At 43.5% G+C, this 22,263-nt stretch overlaps 1 protein-coding gene across 1 annotated transcript in view; it reads left to right on the forward strand.

Moving 5' to 3' along the window:
• The window catches only part of LOC126388613 (protocadherin Fat 4), a 147,348-nt gene extending 125,539 nt beyond the window's left edge, over positions 1-21,809 (forward strand). The window contains exons 12-17 of the mRNA XM_050041820.1: positions 4,356-4,441; positions 6,340-6,519; positions 6,976-7,100; positions 10,172-10,389; positions 15,738-15,999; positions 19,155-21,809. Coding sequence (XP_049897777.1) covers positions 4,356-4,441; positions 6,340-6,519; positions 6,976-7,100; positions 10,172-10,389; positions 15,738-15,999; positions 19,155-21,061 — 2,778 coding nt within the window. The 3' untranslated portion in view covers positions 21,062-21,809. The remainder of the gene's footprint in view (positions 1-4,355; positions 4,442-6,339; positions 6,520-6,975; positions 7,101-10,171; positions 10,390-15,737; positions 16,000-19,154) is intronic.
• The last annotated feature ends 454 nt before the right edge of the window (positions 21,810-22,263 follow it).

Genomic DNA, 22,263 nt, shown 5'->3' on the forward strand with positions numbered 1-22,263 from the left:
GACAAGGTGTTGTTGCTTCAGAGATGGTCTTCTGCAGACCTTGGTTGTAACCAGTGCTTATTTGACTTCCTGTTGCCTTTCTATCATCTTGAACCAGTCTGGCCATTCTCCTCTGACCTCTGGCATCAACAAGGCATTTTGGCTCACTGGATATTTTCTCTTTTTGGGACCATCCTCTGTAAACCCTAGAGATGGTTGTGCTGAAAATCCCAGTAGATCAGCAGGTTGTCTTCATCATGTCTACATGACTCAATGCACTGAGTTGCTGTCACGTGATTAGCTGATTAGCTATTTGCATTATAAGCAGTTGAACAGGTGTACCTAATAAAGTGGCTGGTGAATGTGCAGATTTTAGTGAATGAAACACAATGAGAGCACAAGACACAGGTTGAGTGACAGAGAGCAGCACTCCCCAGACAGACAGAGGGGAACAGGAGGTAGAAGACTGTCTATAGCACGCAATGTTTCTGTAAGTTAAGTCATGTAGTGTGAAAACCACAGACAGAGAGTTGTGTAGTGTGAATAACACAGAGTCATGTGGTGTGAGCTGACCCTTCGGGGAACTGAAAGAAATCAGAAAATATTCCCAAAGTCACCAGTAAGGAAGAGTTTGTTTGGGACGAGCTAGATGCCAAAAAACTTTTAGCCAAAGCAGAATGTTCGGTGACGCAGTAAATGGGACGCAGTTGAGGGAATGTTGCAGCCAGGGACAACAGAGAAAATTAGAAAATTGGATGTAATTTTTTCGATGCTTCAAGCACAACAAGTTTGAATACCACATTGTGTTGAGGTGGCGGCAGCAGTCTCAAAATCTGTGCGGATAAGAAACAAAACTTTCTGTATGGTCAGATACCACAGGGAAGAGCAGGAGGAAAATAAAAGTAATTTGGGTGAAATGACACGTTAATAACAGTTAGTGTGACAGTAATAACAATCGTGACAATAACTGCCTGTAAATGATCACAGCTGAGAACATCCAAGCAAGAGCTCGGCTAGTTTATTTTAAATCAGGGTTTTTGAGTAGGAACAAACAAAAAGCGTCTTATGTACGAGGTCTGCAAATACAGTTTGACAGATTAGGACTCGCTGCAGCTGATTAGCACCAGCAGCTAATCATCAAGCTTTTGATTAGCTGGATTTTTTTGTCTTAGAAACGAGCAGAGAAACAGTAACTCAGTGCCTGCACCACAACAGAGAGCAATGCCATGGTCCCTCCATTATGTTAGTCATGGGGAAAACAATGATCTCCAGTGGAGCTTTCTTCACATTTCCTTCAGCGTTAGCCAAACACAAAAACACACTCCTCATCTTTTCGTGTTACATTCGGTATTAATTTCCAAGGGGGTTCTTAAGATACATATTTTCCCCGCCACAGTGTGAGGCACTTGACAGTGAGTGCAGAGTATTTAAGTCATGGCTGTTCGGCCTTTGATCACAGGAACAGACATTAATAAAATGTTCATGTGGTTCTTTATGGAGCTTCGCAGAGTCACGAATGCATTTGAGACAAATGAGTCCTGTTGTTTCTCCTCACTGTTGTCACCGTGTGTATTTTACTCCGGCTTGTTTCTGTGTACGTGGCCATGGGTCTGACTCAAGTGTGACTCAAGTGTGAATCAAGAGTTATGTGTGTGTGTGTGTGTGTGTGTGTGTGTGTGTGCTTGGTGGGGTCGTGCTCTCCTGGATGATTTGTGTCAGAGATCCGGGCCGGTGTGGTCCGTGTTTACTTTAAATCCAGGAGAGGTGGAGCGTGATTGCCCTGGTTTTTCAACACTTTCACACACTTTTCCGGACGTTTTCCTCACCAGCCCATTTCTTTTCTTCCTCGTAGGGTCGTTCCCTGTCAGAGCACACAGAGAGCAAGAGAATAAGCCACATATGGACAAAAGCTTTAGTGCCATTAACGGGAAATAGGAACTGTTTTGCTGTAACGTATGGCATTTTTTTATGCCACTCACCCATCGACCACTGTGATGAATTGATGAGGAATAATTGGCCTGCATACCATTTGGTGGGCACAACTCGCACTAACAACAAGACTTAGTTACACAAATACTCAGGGAGAATAACTGCAGCGGTTGAAGGAACCCTCAATGGGTTGAACCAGAACCCTGGAGTGAAAGTCATGCTGCAGTGCATGAGAAGATATTTAGTCTGGCACACTATCGTGAGTTTTCAGGCATGAAGATGTGCACACAACAAAATATATGTCGGCAGGGAATCATGTTGCTTTTGAGGATTTTTAAGTCTCGTCTTCCTTTTCTTTCGAAACCTCAAAAATAAGCATTAACATGCAAATGTGGTGTAAAACACATTCTGTCACTGTCATTCTCACAGAATGTGGCTGAACGCATGCATTGTCATCGTCACTGATCCTGTCACAAGCCTTAAAGGAATATGACAAGATACTTTTGCAGATTAACACGACTCTATGGCAAGGTGTTAGGGCCATTGTAAGTAAATGGAAAAAAAAAATACATAGTTGGTGGAGGGGGTAATTATCCAAGAAACAACTCAGAATTTCCAAGATTGAAATCATAAATTTACAAGAAAAAAACTTGGATGTTCTCTGAGTTTAAAGGGATTAATTTATGAGAAAAAACCTTACAAGTTTGTATGAAAAAAAAAAAACTTGAAAAATCTTTAAGGTTAAAGTGATAAAATATGAAAAGAAAAAACACAATTTCCAAGAAAAAACTAAAACATTCTTTGAGATTTATGTTGTAAAATACAAGAAAAAAATTTAAGTTGTGTGGTAAAATACGAGAACATTTACAGGGAAAAACCCACAAGTTTACCATCAAAAAGGTTTTAATGCTCTCTGAATTTTAATTTTTTTTTTTTTTTGAGAAATAAATATTTGAATATTCACTTATGTTGAAGTGGTAAAATATGAGAAAAAATTCACAGGTTTACAAGGAAAAAAAACTAGAATATTCTGTAAGATTTAAATGGTAAAATACGAGAAAAAAATCATTTTAAGGGTAAAAAAGTCTACATTTTCTGAGATAAAAGCTGTAAATTCACAAGAAAAAAACTACAGTTTACAAGAAAAAAATAGAGAATATTCTTTAAGATTTACGTGGTAAAATATGAGAAAGTTTACAGGAAAAACAAGTGTACATTCTTTGAGATAAAGGCTGTAAATTTCAGAGAAAATAACTCACAACTTTACAAGGAAAAAACATTATCTGATTATTATTAAAGTTGTACATTTATCATTAAGAAACTCACAAGTTGGGGGCGTCGGTAGCGTAGTGGATAGTACCGGCGCCCCATGTACAGAGGCATTACCTCGCTGCAGCGGTCGCAGGTTCAAGTCCGGCCTGCGACCCTTTGCTGCGTGTCAGTCCCCATTCTCTCTCTCTGTCTCCCCATTTCACACACTGTCCTGTCAATTAAAGGCAAAAAGCCCATAAAAATAATCTTTTTAATAAAAAAAAGAAGAAGAAGAAGAAACTCACAAGTTTACCCGAAAAAAGAAAAAAAAACTATAATATTCTCTAATGTTAAAATGGTAAAATATGAGAGAAACAGCTAACAAGTTTACAAGAAAACAAACAACATATTTGTCAAGGAACCACATTGTTTAAATGACTATTCAGATATTCTGCTAAAGTTTATGTACACAGTGTTTTTTAAAACCCAAATTGGCCCTAATATGGCGTCACGCATCGCTCATGTCTGTACGCTAAGTATGAAGCTAACATCAGCAGCTAGTTTAGCTTAGCACAAAGACTGAACACTGGGGGAAACAGCTCATGTGGCTCAGTCCACCAGTGACAGAATCCACCTCCTGTACCAGCACTGTTTGTTAATCTTTGTTTTTAATAATGAGCATGCATGTATGCTCTGGATAATTCATTAAAATATTGACTTTTATCAGACAAAATCAAAATAATGTGTGTTTGGATCTTTTCAAACTGTCAGTGAAACATATTTTCGTGCAGTCGTCGTGACTCCAAGATTAAACACATTCACAAAAGACCCAAAATAAAATGATTACATACTTGTATTAATCAAAATTTGTCTCTCCATCAACTCCACCATGAGCCTACTTTTTCATATCTGGCTCCGCCCACTGACTCTGACCAACACTCAAGTTATCTGAGCAACATCTGGAAGAGAGCAGTTCACTGTGACAGTGTTTATGCTGAACCAGTGCTGGTGACACACTCACTCACACATGACACTGATTATAATACAGACAGAGAAGCAGAGTGACTGCGACCAGCGATGTCGACCACAGTCTACCAGAGCTGGGCTAATAAAAAATGGCGTCTGAAATGAGGCGACTGAACAGCTGTTCATCTTACAGACAATCACACATGACATGTGTTTCTGTCACGCTGCAGGCTGCGTCCCTGACTGTGGACCTGTGTGGTGATGACCAGGAACCTGGCTACTGTGCTGTGAGCAATGTGGCAGTGCACACTGACTGGTAAGAAAATCACACACACACACACACACACACACGTACAGTACACAGATGTTCTGCCTCTACACACACACACACACACACACACGTACAGTACACAGATGTTCTGCCTCTATGACCCAACTGTATACATTAAAATAGTGTTGACAGTTTTAGGTCCAAGGCTCGGAAAACTCGATGCATAATGAAATTTTCCAGGTCTGTAATGGAAAGAATCAACAGTGTTTCTGCACCTGGTGTGAACGTATTTACTGAAATCTCTCCAGTTGTTGTTTCACTTCACCCTGTATGGTAACAACAACAACAATTTAAATGTATCTTAAGTTTCCAACCTTTTTTTTTTCTTTTGACTCCTTAAAACAAAGAAATGACCCTGCATGAGTCTGATTTTCAAGACCCACTCCTCAACCAGCACCACAACATGCAACACTGCACCCACTCCTCCACTTCCTATAAGACCAGTAAGCTCCACAACCTGACCTCTGTTTATCTGAGAGCGCAGCCCTCACGCCCTGAAAAATAGGCGCTCGGAAACGTGTGCAGGCCGTGATGGCAACGCTCTGGCATTTGAGCACACCTGCCATGTGTCCACATTAAAAACAAAGAATCTGAGGGCGCAAAAAACGCGGCATGTGTGCGGCCCCTTAGCCCTCCGAGCTAATGCATGCTAACTACACTAAAGAAGGATTGGAAGTGTGTATCATTTTTAATTGATAGTAGATATAAAAAAGAGCCTGACCAGGCAAAGCCTCTCCTCCTCCGGGCAGCTGCCTTCGTCTCACTCAGATGTACCCTGGGTCTGCAGCTGCCTGAAAGTGAGGATCACCCACTCTGAAGCTACATCTGGGGACCATAGCCAGTACACTGCACACTGACTGGGAAAAAAACTCCGCTCCTCTTGAAGAATATCAGGCGACTGAGTGGTGTCTGAGTGATGATTTGGATCTTTAACTTTAAGGGGGCGGCCCTGTAGGTTTCTTTGTCAGATATGTTCATCCTAACCATATGTGTGCTGAGTCTGGCTCTGTCAAAGAGATTAATTCTGCTCCTGAAGCTGAGCTGAAAATGTGTGTTCAAACATTTATGAGAGACATTTAAAAACAACCAATGAGGAAACAAAGAACCATCATGCATATCAATTAAAACAGAAATTAAATCATACAAAACAACAAACAACAACAGCAATATATGATCGCTAAAGGTAGAGATACAGGGTGATAAACATGCTGAGGTTTAGACGTATAGTTAAAAGCACTGTGTCAGTTAAAACAAGAACAGATATAAGACACATCCCAAATTTAAAAACCTAAAATGTCTGTACAAGCTCTCCCTCGTTTCTTTCATTTTTCCTGTTTTATATCTAATCTGTCGCAGCTCTGTGGAGAGTAAAAGCTTTTATTTTCATGTTTTTCCTTTTCGTTCCTTTTTATTATCCCTGTCTGTCTGTTAAAGTCTGTGGATGAAAATAAATCGCTCACAAGTAAAATCCAGTTCTTGTACATTTTTGTGTGATGATGAAACAAAAATGAGTCAAAGTCATAATGAAGTCATCTGTTGTAAATGTGCAGTTTGTGATGTAAACCTTCATGAAATTACTGCGCCATCACTGCCTTTACACAGCTCTGTGTGTGTGTGTGTGTGTGTGTGTGTGTGTGTGTGTGAGAGAGAGTGATTGATTTGGCAGATGAAGAAGGGCCACAGAGGTCTGCAGAAGGTTTATTTTGTAAGGGTCTGAGGAGCATGTTGTTGTGGAACTCGCTGACCCGCAGTGTGTGTGTGTGTGTGTGTGTGTGTGTGTGTGCGCGCATAATTGAATGCATTTGTAAGCTTTCCGTGCATATGTACTTTTGTGTCCGCGTGCATTTAAGTCTTTGTGTGCTTCTGTTCATGTGTGTGTGTAGGATCCTGGACGTGCAGCCCAACAGGCTCTCGGTTGGAGGCGTCAGGTCAATAGAACCCGTCCTTCATCGGCGCGGTCAGGTCGCCACCCACGACTTTGTCGGCTGCATCATGGAGTTCGCCGTCAACGGCCGCCCGCTGGAGCCCAGTCAGGCGCTGGCATCGCGTGGCATCCTTGACAGGTCCGCGTACCACCAACCCCGCCCCCGCTCCTCCTGCTGCTGCTCCCGCTTTCACCCTCGCTCCATCATCTCCCTCTTCTTCCCATCTGTCCGTCTCCTCTAACCTCCTCGACTCTCGCTGTGGGACATCTGTTCACACTCCCAAACCCTCTCGAGAGTTTTTAAAAAGATGTTTTTTTTTAAATACAAATGGCAGATTTTTGACGAGGGAAACCAATTGCAGAATTCCGGAGATTTTTTTGTCTTTTCTGTCCTGCTGGTGAATAGTGAGGCGAGAACAGATCTTTTAATATGCTAATCCTCCCGGGGTTCTTTATGGGTTTTTGTATTGCAGCACGGGGAGAGAAATCACAGCTCATCTGCCCCCCCGCCCCTTTCTTTTCCTGCGGACCCCCCGGCTACAGACTATGCGGCTGACTTGTCAAACTGACGTTGTATTTGTCGCTGTTTCTGTAGATGTCCGAGACTGGAAGGAGCCTGCACCACCAGCCCCTGCAGACACGGGGGCACCTGTTTGGACCACTGGTCTTGGCAGCAGTGCCAATGCGTGGACGGCTTCACTGGCAAATTCTGTGAGAAATGTAAGTCTGCACCTTTGAAGTGTGTCTTTATTGCTGAGGCTGCACTTACTAAGGAATATTCTATCATGATTATTTATGATTCTTCCCTCATGAGTCATCGAGCTGCACCATGTAGCTTAATATAGGCCACATCACTGCATTCAGCGCTTTATTTCAAAGCAGTTGTGTTTCATTATATAAATGCTCAACATCAGAGAACTAAAACAAACCTTTGAGGCTCACAATAACTACCAGAAACTTGTCGCTACTGTGTAAGGTGCTACATTATGTTAACCAGTAATCATCACCACATTCACTGGGAGACTTTCATATAGTTGCTGGGAACAAACAAGCAAACCAAATCAATCATCGCTTGAGAAGTCTGGGAACACGAACGCTTAATTTTGTTCTCTTCTGTTTGCCATTGAGTTTGATCTTGTGGGAAATCTGCTGGTTTGCTTTGTGGCACGAAGCAGGATTACAGAACATTTCTCCTAATACAAATGGAGCGTACTCTCTCAGTCATGTGTTTCATCTTCAGGAGAGAAAAAAATAAACACGATGCCGTTAAAGACGAGCAGGAACATCCTCCTCACAGAAGGAAGCAATGAGGTTTATGAGGAATGCCCAGATTTTGAGCCGCTGGTGACTTAGACGCTGCCAGTCATCTTGAATTTAGTCTTGTGGTTGCCATAAATTTTACCCATCAGTCAGAAGTTTATCCCTGCATTCCCGGAAAATAGCACGTTATGGAAGCTTGGTGAATGTAGTGACTTCTTGCAGGGCTGGTTGGCTGAATATGAGTTAGTCCGCACAGTCAAAAAGATGGATTTGCACCATCAACGTCTGTCTCCTGTCCCGTACATACAGTACAGCAAGTGAGCAAACTCCTGGTGATGGTGCACAGCAAAACGTCCAAATATACTGCGAGCTACAACATTCAGGGAGCCTGTCGAGCCTAAAAGAGACTCGCTGTTGCTCTGAAAACAGGCTGGAGGTTGAGCAAATGTGCAAAACGTCTCAAAACAGAGTGAGGGCGAGTGTTAGAGGGCTTCACATGAAAATAAGACAAGAATAAAAATACAATATTTAAAAAATGTTAATAACTAAAATTAATACAAAACACAAAAGTACAAATCAGGCATTAAAAGGAAAAGCTTTCCTATAAAAATATGTTTTAAGCAATGATTTAAAAATGTGTCTTGTGTTAGCCAGCCAAATCTCCTCAGGCAGAGAATTCCAGAGCCTCTGGGCCTTGATGGCAAAAGCCAGGTTACCTCTATCAATCAATTAATCAAACTTTATTTATATAGCACGTTTCATACAAACAAAGTGGGGAAACACCAGATGCAGGATAAAAACAATTTTAAATAAGTAAATAAATACATTAAAATAAATAAATAAGTGACAAAATAGAAGAGTATGTCAACTAGAAAAACAGATTGATTAAAAAAATAGATAAATACACAAAAATAAGAAATACATTAAAAAAAGACATAAAGATCAATTAAAAGGCAGGCTTAAAAGGTAGGTCTTGAGTTTGCTTTGAAAAACAACAGCCTTGTCTCCAGCCCCGATCTAGGGACGACTAGTGAGGGTAGGGTTTAGGATCAGGGGTCACGACTTGGAGCATAGGTAGTCAGAAGTTCAGCTATATAACTGGGGGCTAAACCATGTTGAGCTCATGTTGTTGAAACGTAAAATCAATTCTGAAGTAGTCTCGCTCACCAGACCTTTCTCAAGAAAAGAAAGGTCTGGCTGGGCTGACTCTCACTTTAAGATTGGAGAAAAAAACGCCCCAGCTGCTTGTATTTCTTTCAACCAATCACAATTGTTCTGGGCAGTGCCACAGCAACGGTGCGCTTGCAAAAATATTGCCGGCAGGACGCAAACCATGGCAGAAAAATGGCTACATCCCCGCAAGATCAAACACCACAAAAGTTAGTGAAGGACGTGTTGAAAACGGTTGAAAACTGCTACACAACCAGAGGTGGTAGGGCGGGACTTCAGCAGGTGGCTCGTTCCGCCCAATGAGAGGCTGATCTATGCAGCGAACTTCGCCCACTCAGACTAATTCTGAAGTGAACTGGCAACCAGTGGAGGGAGGTGAGAATTGGGGTGATATGTGAGCTACACATATGGAGGAGGCACAAGAATTCAAAAGCATGAACAAGCTTTTCTAGGTCGGGAAAAGACTCCTCTAATTTAATGTTGATAATATTTCGTAGGCAAAAGTAGCAGGAATTAATGAGGTTAATGACATGTGGTGCAAAGTTCAGCTGAGAATCAAAAGTGATGCCTAAATTTCTCACTGTAGATTTTATATTAGTTGCCATTATCTGACGTGATATTGTCTTGGGAAAAACTTAATCTGATGTTTGTTTATTCGCATCACGTCCAGTTAGGAAGAGGTGTCGTAACGAAACCATGAATCTTTTGTGGAACCGTCCAACAGAGCAGAGCTATGGAAAGGTATCGTCCAGTGAAAGCTAATGAGCTGCAACAGCTGTCTCTGTTTTCGACTCTGTGGCTCTGAGTTTCGTCAAAAGTCTGCAATCTTTTATTTTTGAAGGACAGTTTTTATTCAGCAGCACTAATTTGTGCTTCATTGTTTATTATTAAGTTTAACATTATAAAATACTTGTGTATATGACATTTATGAGCGTGTAGCTGAGGGCTACGTGTCCATAAACGTCCTGACTACAGCAGAATAAGAGGAAAATAATAAAATACAGGCAGAGAGGGACTCTCTATACATTGTTTTGTTTTGTTTTTTTAAATCCTGCATCGTATACTTTAAAGGTTTACACAGCCAATGGGATCACTTTGACATTTCACATATTTAGATGATATTTTCAGAGAGTAAGGGCTGCTCTGTGGACTGACCTACATCTTCTACTTATGGGAAGGTATTCGTAACCGCTGGTGAGAATGTAAGGACCAATTTGTGGTTATGGCAGTGGGATTAGGAAAATCATTTGGACCTGACGCTCCTCCAGCTTCAGAGTGGAAATATGAGTTTAATAGTTGTTTTATTAAACTTCTGTGAAGTCAGACAGGATTGAGGATGTTCTCCATCTTCTCTCCCACAGACATGACAGCAGACACCGCCCTGTCCCTGGACGGCACCGGCCGTCTGGACTACTCCCTGAAGCAGGGCCCTAAGCGTGACGTCCTCCTGAGGCAGTCGCTGCAGGGCGTGACCTCTGACCCCGTCGGTCCCAGCAGCGTGGAGGTCAAGTTCAGGACGCGGAGCAAGAGCGGCACTCTGCTGCATGTGCAGGAGAGCAGCAACTACACCACAGTGAAGGTGAGAGACAGGAAGTGAGAGTGGAATGTATGTGGACAGAGAAACATCTCATACATTTTCAAATACATTAATGTTAAGTAAATTCAAACGACCTCTACACAACGAGTCGCATCATCTTGGGTCGTGGTTTCACAATAAAAGCCTTTCAAGTAAGTGAACGTCCCTGAACTGTTGCAAGCGTTCATGGGAGGAAGTCTGGACTTTGCATTATCAGCACACAACAGCAGATTACTAAAGCCAGCAGGACAGATCAAAGAATAGGAAGCCTTCCTACCAAAACATATTAAAACACACTCATGAAACTATAAATAACGACCTCTGTCAGCAGAGGTTAAGTGAAGGTCATGTACGCTACTCATTGTGTCCCCGCTGCTTGTCAACATCAGTATTAAACTGTTAATGATGTGTGAGGTCAAAGACAGTTTCCTGAAGGTGGAACACAAAGCTCACAACAAATATGGATGATAATTGATAAGATTTTATTGGATTCTTTATGGATTCCCTCCCTGATTCATCATTTTCTGTGTGGGGAAGAAAGTAGCGTCAACTGTTTAATTATCCCTGAGTCACAGTGTGAAATGAGAGAATATACAGCATGTATGCGTACGGTGTCAAATACATGACATTCCCTGAAATTAAACCCATGTTGCATCGACTGATTTTTCAGTTTATAGCTGGTGTTTCCACTCTTTTGTGAAACAAACATTTCACAGACTGTTTTCATCTTTCTTCCTGAAATGAAGCCATGATGCGTTGGACCGTTTCTTCCTATCCACCATGACTCCGTCTTGTTGCGAGTTTCCAGCAGTGTAGATGCATGAGTTTGACATCATTGTTTTGCAATGTGCAGCTGACAGAAAAACATACCGGCATCGATAAAAGGAAGCGATAAGCTCGGAGGCATATGATTCCAATGGATCAGACAATTTGGAAGTGGTTAGCGATTCTCATCCCTGCAAACAAACAAACTTACTAAAGAAGAGAGGAAGACTTGTTGCCAAATAAAGGCGTACATGATCCAGGTCCAGGCACTCAAGATGGTTTGAGAAATATAAAAAGCTTTTATTTCATCAGACTAAAAACAAAGGTCTGTTATATTTTTCAAACCATCTTGAGTGCCTGGACCTGGATCATTTAGGCCCTTTCTTTCTTTTTCTGAAGCGTTCCCCTCCATGAGCACCGTTGGTTCGAGGGGCACCAGTAGCGCTCCTGATACCTTTTTCAGTCATGAACTAACTTACTAGTTGTAATAGCCGGACACACCAAGCCAACAGTCGGCCTCCAGTCAATGTTGGACCATGTGAGTGTCTGTTGCCCTAGTTTTTGCGGTGTGTCCAGCACCCTTGGCACTCGTCGGCCCTTGTTAGCTATTGTTCGGCTAATTCAGCATGTTGAATCAACATCCGAGATGGCGGATCTGGTCAGTGAGTGAAATCCCTCTGATTGGCAGTTCAGCTCAGCACACAAGAGGAGAAATGGAAGTGAGGAAAGTAAACAAAAGCTTAAAGTCAAGAGGGACTGAGATCAAAATGATGTTGTTTTATTAGGTAAGATAATTTCTTTAGCCGTTGAGCTCTTCAGCAGAAAAGGTTCGTAATTGCTTATGTTATTGTTCGTTAGCGCACGGCAAATATCCTTTGTTCTGTTAGCATCTGCTTGTGTTATCAATGTGCTAACTGACTAACTGAATCCGTCCTGTCGGTCTCTCAGTTTTTCTTTTTGAATGATAATTCAACCGACCGTCGCCTGCTGGTATCGAGAGTTATTTCCTCTCACACAAGCTCAGAAAGTACGTGCTGGTTGACTGTTGGCTGAAGTCTTCGCGGTGTGTTCAAGTGCATCATCTTGGCCAAGACAGGCAAAATGAGGCAATGCAACTGTCTGTCGCAACTTTGATGTTCTTTGGTGTGTCTGGGCCTTTAAACCACATTCATCATTGACGTCACATAGAGAATGAGCTCATTGCAAATAATGTGTCATTTCCCCAAATTAAAAGCACTACAAGGTGCTGTTCATGATGCTAACTAACGCTACTTTGCAAGAAGAAGAGGCTTTTGGATGAGCTTAGCTTGAGGTCACACAGGTGCATCCTATGTCTTTAATCACCTTCACTTGTGGCACAATAACTGTGGTCACCTCAGACTGACTATAAAACCAAGGATTTGTCATTTGGAAGCTTCGGCTGCTCCATCCTCACATCTCTGTCTCACATCCTCTCTAGGAGGAGCTAGGGCGCGAGTAAGGGAAGCGAGGAGACACGTTAGCATAATGAAAAGCACCCCGAGTTATGGCAGAAGATTCAGCTTAGTTTGGCTTTGTTACTCCGTTAATTAGCCCGCTAATTTTGCAGAGCAGCCACTGTTACTGTAAGCACCAGCCACCAGCCATACTCGCAGACTCAGAAGGCTCATTAGCAGAACGTGCGAGTCATAATTAGTTCATGATCGTGATTAGCTTGTAGTTGGCGCCAGCACACAGCTTTGGCTCATCCTTTCGTTTGAGATGACGGAGCTGAGGCTCTGCAGTGTGGCTGCCAGATGATGATCTGTTGCATCACTAAAATCATTCAGTCATGAGTGTGTTGGTTTGTGTGTAAATATACAGTTAGCTGACAGTGAAAGGTCTACCACTAGGTGTACATGCTCTCAGCTCTCCTTTGTTTGATTCCCTCCTTACAGTCATCACCCCACACACTCTCTCCAACTATAGGCAAACTCTGAGGGTCTCTCTCAGCCTCCTCCCTTCAGTCTAATTCATCTTTTTTCTCCTCTCATCCTGCTCAGCACCCCCTCCCTCTGACTGATCCTGGGCAGCTGCCCAAAGAGGCCTGAGCGCTCATTCATCCTCTTCAATTTTCCTTTTAGAGCCCCTCCACCCTCACCACCACCGCCGACCCCTTCTCACTTTATATCAGACTTTCTCTCTTATGATTTTGTTTTCCGGCTCTGAGCAGCGCCTGGTGCTCGTCGAATCACCATCACAGCTTCCTAAACTGTCCGGAGAAGTATTATAAAAGTACCATGACGCTTGAAAACGCGGAGCAGCAGGGGAATACATACTGTATATGTACATATGTGGAGAGTCTGAACTATATATATAGCGCTGAGATATAAAAAATAAAAAAAACGCTGTTTAAAGATGTTTAATAGATAAACCTCATGATTGGTTTTCCAGGTTTGGAGCGCTCCGTTTTCTTTGGCTTGGGGACTTTCCGCTTTTCCCATTTTAAATCAATTCTTCCGGAAGCGACTTATCATTGCTGATTTTTCGGGTCTTTGAAAAGGGAGGAGAGCGGGATTACTTTTCCATCGAAGTGGGGAGTACACGTATGAGATTACCATGCACGGTGTAAGCCGCAAATTTGTTGTCCATGCCAAAGTGAGCTTGATTAATTCCTTTTAAAGACGCACCCTGTCCTCCGTCGTCTGGAAAGAGCCTTCACCAGTGGGCGTTTTGAAAATGAGCGTGTTTCCTCTGAATTTGTTGTTAGCAAGCTTCTGATCATCGTCTGGCTGAATAACATCACACAAGTCGCGAGAACATGATTTACTGCGGCGCATCCCGCCGGGAGGAAGATTTACGAGCGTCAAGCTTCATTTTGTTTTCAATCTCTGTCCTTAAAATCAGATTCTGAAAAGCAGTGTGGTGGTTTTGTGAAGACTTCCTCTCATCGCTCATGATTGATGCTGACATGATAAGTCATTGCATTAATCTGAAAAACTGCATTTATAACTCAAGTTTATGAGACTCTTCCTTTAATATCATACGCTTGAAATTAAGGATTTTAACAGTGTGCAGTTTCAGGGATTAATCCAGTCTGTCTACTCATCTTTAATCTATGATACGCTGCTTAATGTGCGTATTAAAGGGACAGTTCGGATGTTTTGAAGTGGGGTTGTTAGAGGTATGTATCCTCAGTTCAGAGAAGCAGGCTGCGTTGCATTTTATGGCTTACCCACCTTAAAAATGTCATAGCTTGTGGACTTAATTTTGTGGTTTCTTCCTTGTTGTGTTATTCATTCATGTTTAATCTGTTTCCTGATTCTCTCCTCATGTGTCATGTCTGGTTTAACGTCCTTTCTATCACACCTGTCTTCCCTCAGTCTAGTTAGTCCTTCCCTGTTCCCAGAGTCTTCCCTTCACACCTGTTCTGTATCAGCATTGTTTGCTCCACCCTAGTGTTTAACTTCCCATTTCCCTCCTTTGCCCGTGTCCACCTCCTTCAGCTGTATCTCATTCTTGTGATTAGTTTTCTGTGTATATATACCTGTGTGTTTCCCTTTGTTCCTTATCAGTTCATTTGTATTCATCCCCGTGTTCATGATGTTGTTTCCTGCCTGGTGTCTTGAGTTCATTGTGTTGGTTTTCAGTTTAGTTTTGGCTCTTCTTTCTTTTGGACTTTGAGTTACATGCTTGTTTTAGATGGGGGTTTTTTTTTCAGCTTTATTACTTACTTACTATAAACTCGCTTTTTGTTTGAATCCTCAACCTGCCTGCTGCTCTGCATTTGCTCTGCAAAAAGTCCCACCTAAAAAAATCAATATCCATTTAGGTGTACACAACATTTAGAATATACTGCTTTATCTTGCCACCAAACAGCGATTTCCAATGAGAAACAAACCATTACATCGCTTTCTTCTAAACCAGACCCCATTGAGAAAAACAGTGATTTAACGTTGCTGAACACAGGAGCTGCTGCTCTACTGCTACCTCCATCACTTATTTTGTTTGTGTTTAAGTGTGATATTTTGGTGTTGCAAGGGTTAGTTCAGAGTCTTAAAAGGTACACAATAACACAAACTAACCAACTGATGGAGGCAGCAGTAGACCAGCAGCTCCTGTGTTCAGCGAGCCAAAGTGTGCTGTTTTTCCAATGGAGTCTGGTGGCTTTGACAAGAGCATAAATAGGGAACTGAAGCCATTAACAGGCTGTCTGACAGAAAGGTAAAGCAATGAAAAATACTCTTAATATAGCGTGCACTTAAACTATCATACGAGGGACTTTTTTAGGTGGCTAAGGGTGCTTTCACACCTGCCCTGTTTGGTTCGGTTCAATCAAATCCAAGTTCATTTGCCCCCTCAGTGCGGTCAAAACATTGTTTTCTAGTTGGAGCCGCGCATCATTTTCAAACTGTATGGTTTGACTAAAATGAACAATGACAGCAATATAGTCCACGATGAGCAGCGCTAAAATCAACCTGCGTAGTTGTCCCTCCATTGTGACATTAGAAAGTGTCACATTTATCTTGCAATGTTTGCTTTACTTCCTGGATTTTTCCCACATGGAAATTCTGACCAATCAAGAACAGCTTTCTCACAATTACAATACTCTCTGTTTCTTCTCTCAGCTGAGGAATGGCAACGTCCACTACATCTCAGATGCCGGCGTCGGAGGGAAGGTGGAGCGGACCGTGGGAGAAGCCGTGCTGTCGGACGGCCAGTGGCACACGCTCCACCTGGTCAAGAACGGCTCTGCCACGGTGCTCCAGGTGGACAGCAACCACCCCAGGGTCATCCAGCACGCCACGCAGGACTTTGGAGGTCTCAGTGTTGTGACCTTCTCCCTCGGAGGGATCCCACCTGGACCTGCTCAGCAGAAAACTGCAGCAGGTGAGACTGGACACTGTATTTGTTATGTGTTTGGGCTGGGGAGGAAAAAGATAGCGAGCCAACTACTCCTGACTGACTCCTGAGCTTCTAGCTCACTATAAAGAATTACATGAGAAGGAGTTTGATCAGACAGCTTTAGTGTCCCATAATGATCTTAATACTGTCTCAGAGGCTTTTCTACACTTTCAAGAAAACACTTTTATAACTTTTATAACAATAAATTAGTCACATTTTAAATATTGCTCTCTCTAAAACTAACCATGACGGTCAAACCCTTGTTGAATGTACACATGCACGTGTGTGTGTGTGTGTGTGTGTGTGTGTGTGTGTGTGTGTGTGTGTGTGTGTGTGTGTGTACAGCTGTGTCAAACACAAATGCTAAAGCTTTCAAAAATCTGGCGTTGGACCAGAAACCCACCCACTCTGTACCTACTGTAAATTACTAATGCAGCAGCTCATGTTATGGAGACCTCCTCTACATGTATGTGCACATGCACATGCTGTACACGTGTGTGACAGAGCTGTCATGAGCTTGTGAGCCCTAATAAATCCAGTGCTTTTTTTTTTTTTTTTTTTTTTCTTCCCCAAATGAATTAATAGTCTGCTGCTCAAACTGCTGGCCATATTTGGTGGCCGTCCAACACAGCCTCTGTGAAACTGGCCCGAAATCTGTTTCTACGTGACGCTGCTGAGATTTACCTGCTATGAATTTACATTAGGTGAATAAATGTTTCTTTATCAGAGGATCATTTATGGAGAAAATAACTAATATTGATTTAATTTGACTTTGTCTTGGAACGCCCTGCATCTGAGGACTTTGGGTGTTTTCGTCCGTGGAATCTCATCTTGGTTTAGACTTAAATCACAGATCCAATGTCCTCGAGCATGAGCTGGGAACAGTTTGGAAAAGGTGAAGGAGAGGGTTTCCAGTGGGAGTCATGCAAAACAGTAAATAACAGACTTACAGGGGAGGGAGAGTCGAACCTAATACTTTGCACTAATATGGTAAAAATGAGCTATTTGAATTATTCGTTGACCTGTTTTTTACTCAGAGCAGGAAATACATAAAGCTTACATATTGTGTCTGCCTGTTATCCGACCCTTCCCTCGATGTGTGTCTGAGCGGCCGTGTTCTGTTGTGTGCTCACTTTCCAAGAGCTAATGAAAAGGCACAAATGGATTTAATCTGCACTGGGATAAATTCAATAAAAATCTATTTACATCGGTGAGGCAGTTCTGTTAGGCAACACACGAAGCAAAAGATTGAATTAGACACAGAGACGTTCATTTAACCCAGATGTTTGTCTTGAAGCTACAATGGCTCAGACGATGGATTCTCTGGGAGAAAAATATTTCATACTTCTTTAAGATTGGCCAGAGTTTGATTTTTAAAATATGAATTCTTTGGAGATGTTGCTTTCCACAAAATTTCACTTTTTTTGTCCCAAATTGGAACTAAATATCCGTCCAAATGAAATTGCTTTAGATCTAATGATAGCTCCCAGTTCCTGTTATTTACACGGCAGCATCGGCAGACATTTTGAAAACCAGTCTGGTGGCAGTCTGAAATGAGTCCCCTCCAGGCCGCTGTTGTGTCCTTGTTAGCTGCTGGTGGCTGCTGCTTGTTATCTGAACCATAGACTGCATGAATTAATGGACGCAGCTCCTGTGGCATCACACATTGGTTTGTGGACTCCGGTTCTGAAACCTTGGGTTTGGCATTACGGCCGTCCCCATCTTGGGTTTTTGGAGCCAGAATTAGAGCTCTGATTGGCCCAAAAAATTAGCCTGACCCTTCACTGCAGACTGAACAGATTTAAAATGTCATTCAAACCTCTGTCTATGAAGCTTTTTAATAATGGCAGATAAAGCCAGATCTGGAACTGGATTATGACAATTTGCTGAATTGCTAAATTTATAGAGGTATTTTTAGCATATGATGTTATTTATTTATCTTTTTACGTTTCCTGCTGCTGCACTGGGTGTAATGTTGATTTGTCTATGTACTATGTTGTTTGTTGTATTTCTATGGCTGCAGTATGAGTGTAGTCGCGATGCGCAACCTCTCCTTCATCTTGCAATTCTGTTATTTCGATAGTCTGTCATCTTGTGCATGACAGGTTCTGCAGAGCAGGCTAAGCCCCTCCGTCTTCAAGGGTGCATGGCGGTCCATGACAATGCAGCAAACATGCTCTTTGCTGCATGTTACGCACACCTCGCCATGCAGCCTCTCTCCCTCTGTTTTGTTTTCCCTCCCCTTTCTTGCCTGTTTTATCCCTGTCCCATAGTTCTCCGCTATATTGCTGTGTTGTTCCAGCACTCTCCCTCTCTCAGTTGCAGTCCCCCATCTCATTTAGTTTATACTTTATTTTTTTGCACAATTTAAAACACACAAAAGGCAAGAAAAATGAATAATGAAATACAGAACAGGGAGAGGCAAAAAAACCCAGAGGGCTCATTTAAAGCCTCCACCTAATGAAACTTTCACAAAGTTATGAAGAACTCGAAAGTACAGAAAGATAAAGAACAATACATAAAGTAATACAAGTAATGACAAACAACTAATAGCAAAATATCTTTGATAGCAACAACAAAAAAGCAATAATAGTATAATATAGTTCTTTCCTTCTTGATTCAGTCCATTAAGTCCTGCTGTTAAGAACTGCCAGTTTCATAGAACAAAAAAGTTAAACTGACAAAACCTGACCTGATTCAAGCCTGGGTCGCGCCCAATCAGGCTCAGGCAGAGAAGTGAGCAACTTTGGATGACAGGTTGAAGCTGTGGATGAGCGAAGGGGTGGGATCTAAATCACTGACTGTGTTAACGCCTCACTCAAAGCTGCCCCGCCCTTAATTATACGTAACTTTAAGTCTTGATAAACTGTAAATGGGTGAGTAATATAAAAATTCACCCCTGTCCAGTTGGTATGTACGTGGAAATTAGTTATAGAGACCAAAATTGGGTTTTTTTTGCGCCAGGCTGTAAACATTTCTGCTGTAAAATTGGGCATTTTAACCTGATGGTCTGTGGGGATTGACTCACTTTTGGAGCCAACCTCAAGTGGTCATTCATGGAACTGCAGTTTTTGGCACTTCTGTATTAGCTTCATATTTCAGCCACTTGTTCTGAATCAGTTTTATCTTGTTATTCGCAGGTTTCGACGGCTGCTTGGCCTACGTGAAGTACAACGGGGAGAACATGCCTTTCACAGGAGAACACACCCTTGTCACCTTAACGAAGACCAGCTCGTCCGTCAAGATCGGCTGCAGAGGTCCCAACCTGTGTGAGAGCAACCCGTGTTGGGACGGCTTGATGTGCGTCAACCAGTGGTACACATACCAGTGTGTCCCGCCGGGCGACTGCAGCTCAAACCCCTGCCAGAACCACGGCAGCTGCGTGCCAGACCCCCGCTCAGGTTTCACCTGCGTCTGCTCCGAGTTCTACACAGGCAAGACTTGTGAGACCCTGGTGGCCTGTCTGGGTGTCCAGTGCCCTGAGGGGAACGTCTGCAAGACAGCCAACAATGGCGGGTATGTCTGCAGCCCCAGCCCCACGGCAGAGACGATGGTCCTCCCCATCTGGGCGGTGCCCGCTATTGTTGGCAGCTGTGCCACCGTCCTTGCTTTGGTGGTGCTCAGCCTGATCCTGTGCAACCACTGCAAGGGCCGCAACAAGACCAAAGTGCCAAAGGAACCCAAGGAGAAGAAACCCAAGGAGAAGAAGAAGAAAAAGAAGAAGGGTAGCGAGAACGTAGCGTTCGATGACCCAGATAATATCCCGCCATACGGGGATGACATGACGGTACGGAAGCAACCAGAAGGAAACCCCAAACCAGACATCATTGAGAGGGAGAACCCTTATCTGATCTATGATGAAACAGATATTCCCCACAACAACGAGACCGTCCCCAGTGCTCCCTGCGCCCCCTGTAACGTCCCTGAGGCAGACATCGAACACTATGACATAGACAACGCCAGCAGCATCGCTCCGTCAGACGCAGACATCATCCAACACTACAAACAGTTCCGCAGCCACACGCCCAAGTTCTCCATCCAGAGACACAGCCCGCTGGGCTTCGCCAGACAGTCTCCTTTACCCCTCGGAGCAACAAGCTACACCTACCAGCCTCAGTATACACAAGCACTGAGGTCCACGCCGCTCAGCCACTCCCACTCAGCGTGCCCCACCCCAAACCCGCTCTCCAGACACTCCCCAGCCCCGTTCACCAAGCCCTCCTCCTTTTACCGAAACACTCCGACCAGAGAACTCAACCTGGCTCGTCGTGAGGGCAGCCCGCTTGACCTGCACAACGACATGTGCCAGCCGCCGCCCATGTTCAACTACGCCACCCGGCTGGGGAGGCGCAGCAAGAGTCCGCAGACGATGGCGAGCCATGGCCACGCCTCTAGGCCTGGCAGTCGGCTCAAGCAGCCGATCGAGCAGATCCCCCTGGAGACGGGGCCTCCTGTGGGGCTGTCCATCGAGGAAGTGGAGCGGCTGAACACTCCGCGCCCACGCAACCCCAGCATCTGCAGTGCCGATCACGGGCGCTCCAGCTCAGAGGAGGACTGCCGCAGGCCGCTGTCAAGGGTGCGCAACCCCGCCGATGGCATCCCGGCCCCTGAGTCCTCTTCAGAAAGTGACTCACACGACTCCTTCACCTGCTCAGAGATGGAGTACGACCGGGAAAAGCCGGTGTCATACAGCTCCAGAGTCCCCAAGCTCTCGCAAGTCAACGAGTCGGACGCTGACGACGAGGACTATGGCGGGAGGCTCAAGCAGAGGCGGTACTCGAGCCGGAGGGCGGAAGGAGGGCCTGGCATTCCCCAGATGCCTCCGACCGAGCAGCACTACACCCTGCCCCACAAACTGGGCCAACAAGCCGGGGGCTTCAACTGGGACAATCTGTTGAACTGGGGCCCCGGCTTCGGACATTATGTAGATGTGTTCAAGGACTTAGCGTTGCTTCCCGAGAACGCGGCGGCAAAAGACATTGAAATGAACAGTGGGGATGGCTCGGTGACCATCCTAAACGAAGGAGAAGCCGAGCAATATGTATGAGACTATTTATTGTTGTAGAATATGGTGACGTTCTCCGTTAAAAAAAGAAGACTGTATATTTCAAGAGAACATTGGACTACATGTTTTTTACATTATTCATGATTATAAGACGACTTTCAATGCAGTAAGGCAGAAAATGGCACCTGTAACATGACAGATTTTGTCATCAGCCACCTTGGAATAGTTTACCAGTCTTTTCTAGGTCCAAAGTCAACTGTACAATCGTGCATCCATCTCTCCGAGGCCTCATTACAACGTATCCATTGACACTGAAAAAAAAAAGAGAGAAAAAAGAAATCCGTGTCTGAATTCAATTTAGCGACTGCAAAGCTCCGTCCACGTTATCTTGATCAAACATTTCTGTTTTTTATTACCTCTCCTTTCCGAAAACTTCTGTCACATTCACAGCTGAGAGATAAGACGGTAGATAATATTAACACTCACAGGAAGAGAATTCCAGCGGAAACTCCCGGTCTCCGTCTTTCTAGGGGTCGATTTTTTAATTTACTTAAAAAGGAGCATGTGTTTGATCTGACTGCACCTGTAGGTGACAGGACGTGGCGCTCGGTGTGAAAGTGATCGCGCCGTTGTGCTCGCACGGTATGGTGGCAGACCCCACCAGTGCTGTGATCCCTTCTCTCTGTCTCTGTTTCTGTCCGGGTGTGTTTTCTCACAGAAGACTGGCTAAACGCTCCAAGAGGGAGGATTCATCAAGTCCCCTGCCTTACAGACATTTGAGGATTTCAGCACGGGGGAGGAATTTTCCTCTTCTGTTTTTCTGGTTCAGGAGGAGAGGAGGTTTGGGGGAGGGGGGGTAGTGTGGTTTATCACAAATTTTCCGACCAGCCAAGCGTTCGATGATGATGATGATGATGATGATGATGTATGGATCCTATAAACATGACCCCGACTAAAACACTATGAACTTGTGTACATTTTTTTTTTAATTCATGAGAAGTCATGAAGTCATTTGTCGTTGGTGTCCGTTATTTTGACATGTATGGTTTCTACATTTTTGTACTGTTTATTAACTTAAATTACTTAAGCTGTGTTTTTATGGATATTTTCATATGCTGAAATGTATGTTCTTACTTTCGGGGAAAGTAAGATTGAAGACTTATTTTTTACATTTGTTACATATGTAACATCAGTATTTTCCACTTTTGATAAAACTATAACATGCTGTATGCTTTGTACCTGTA

Source organism: Epinephelus moara, chromosome 4, assembly GCF_006386435.1.
Source record: "Epinephelus moara isolate mb chromosome 4, YSFRI_EMoa_1.0, whole genome shotgun sequence".
In the NCBI taxonomy this organism is placed as follows: Eukaryota; Metazoa; Chordata; class Actinopteri; order Perciformes; family Serranidae; genus Epinephelus; species Epinephelus moara.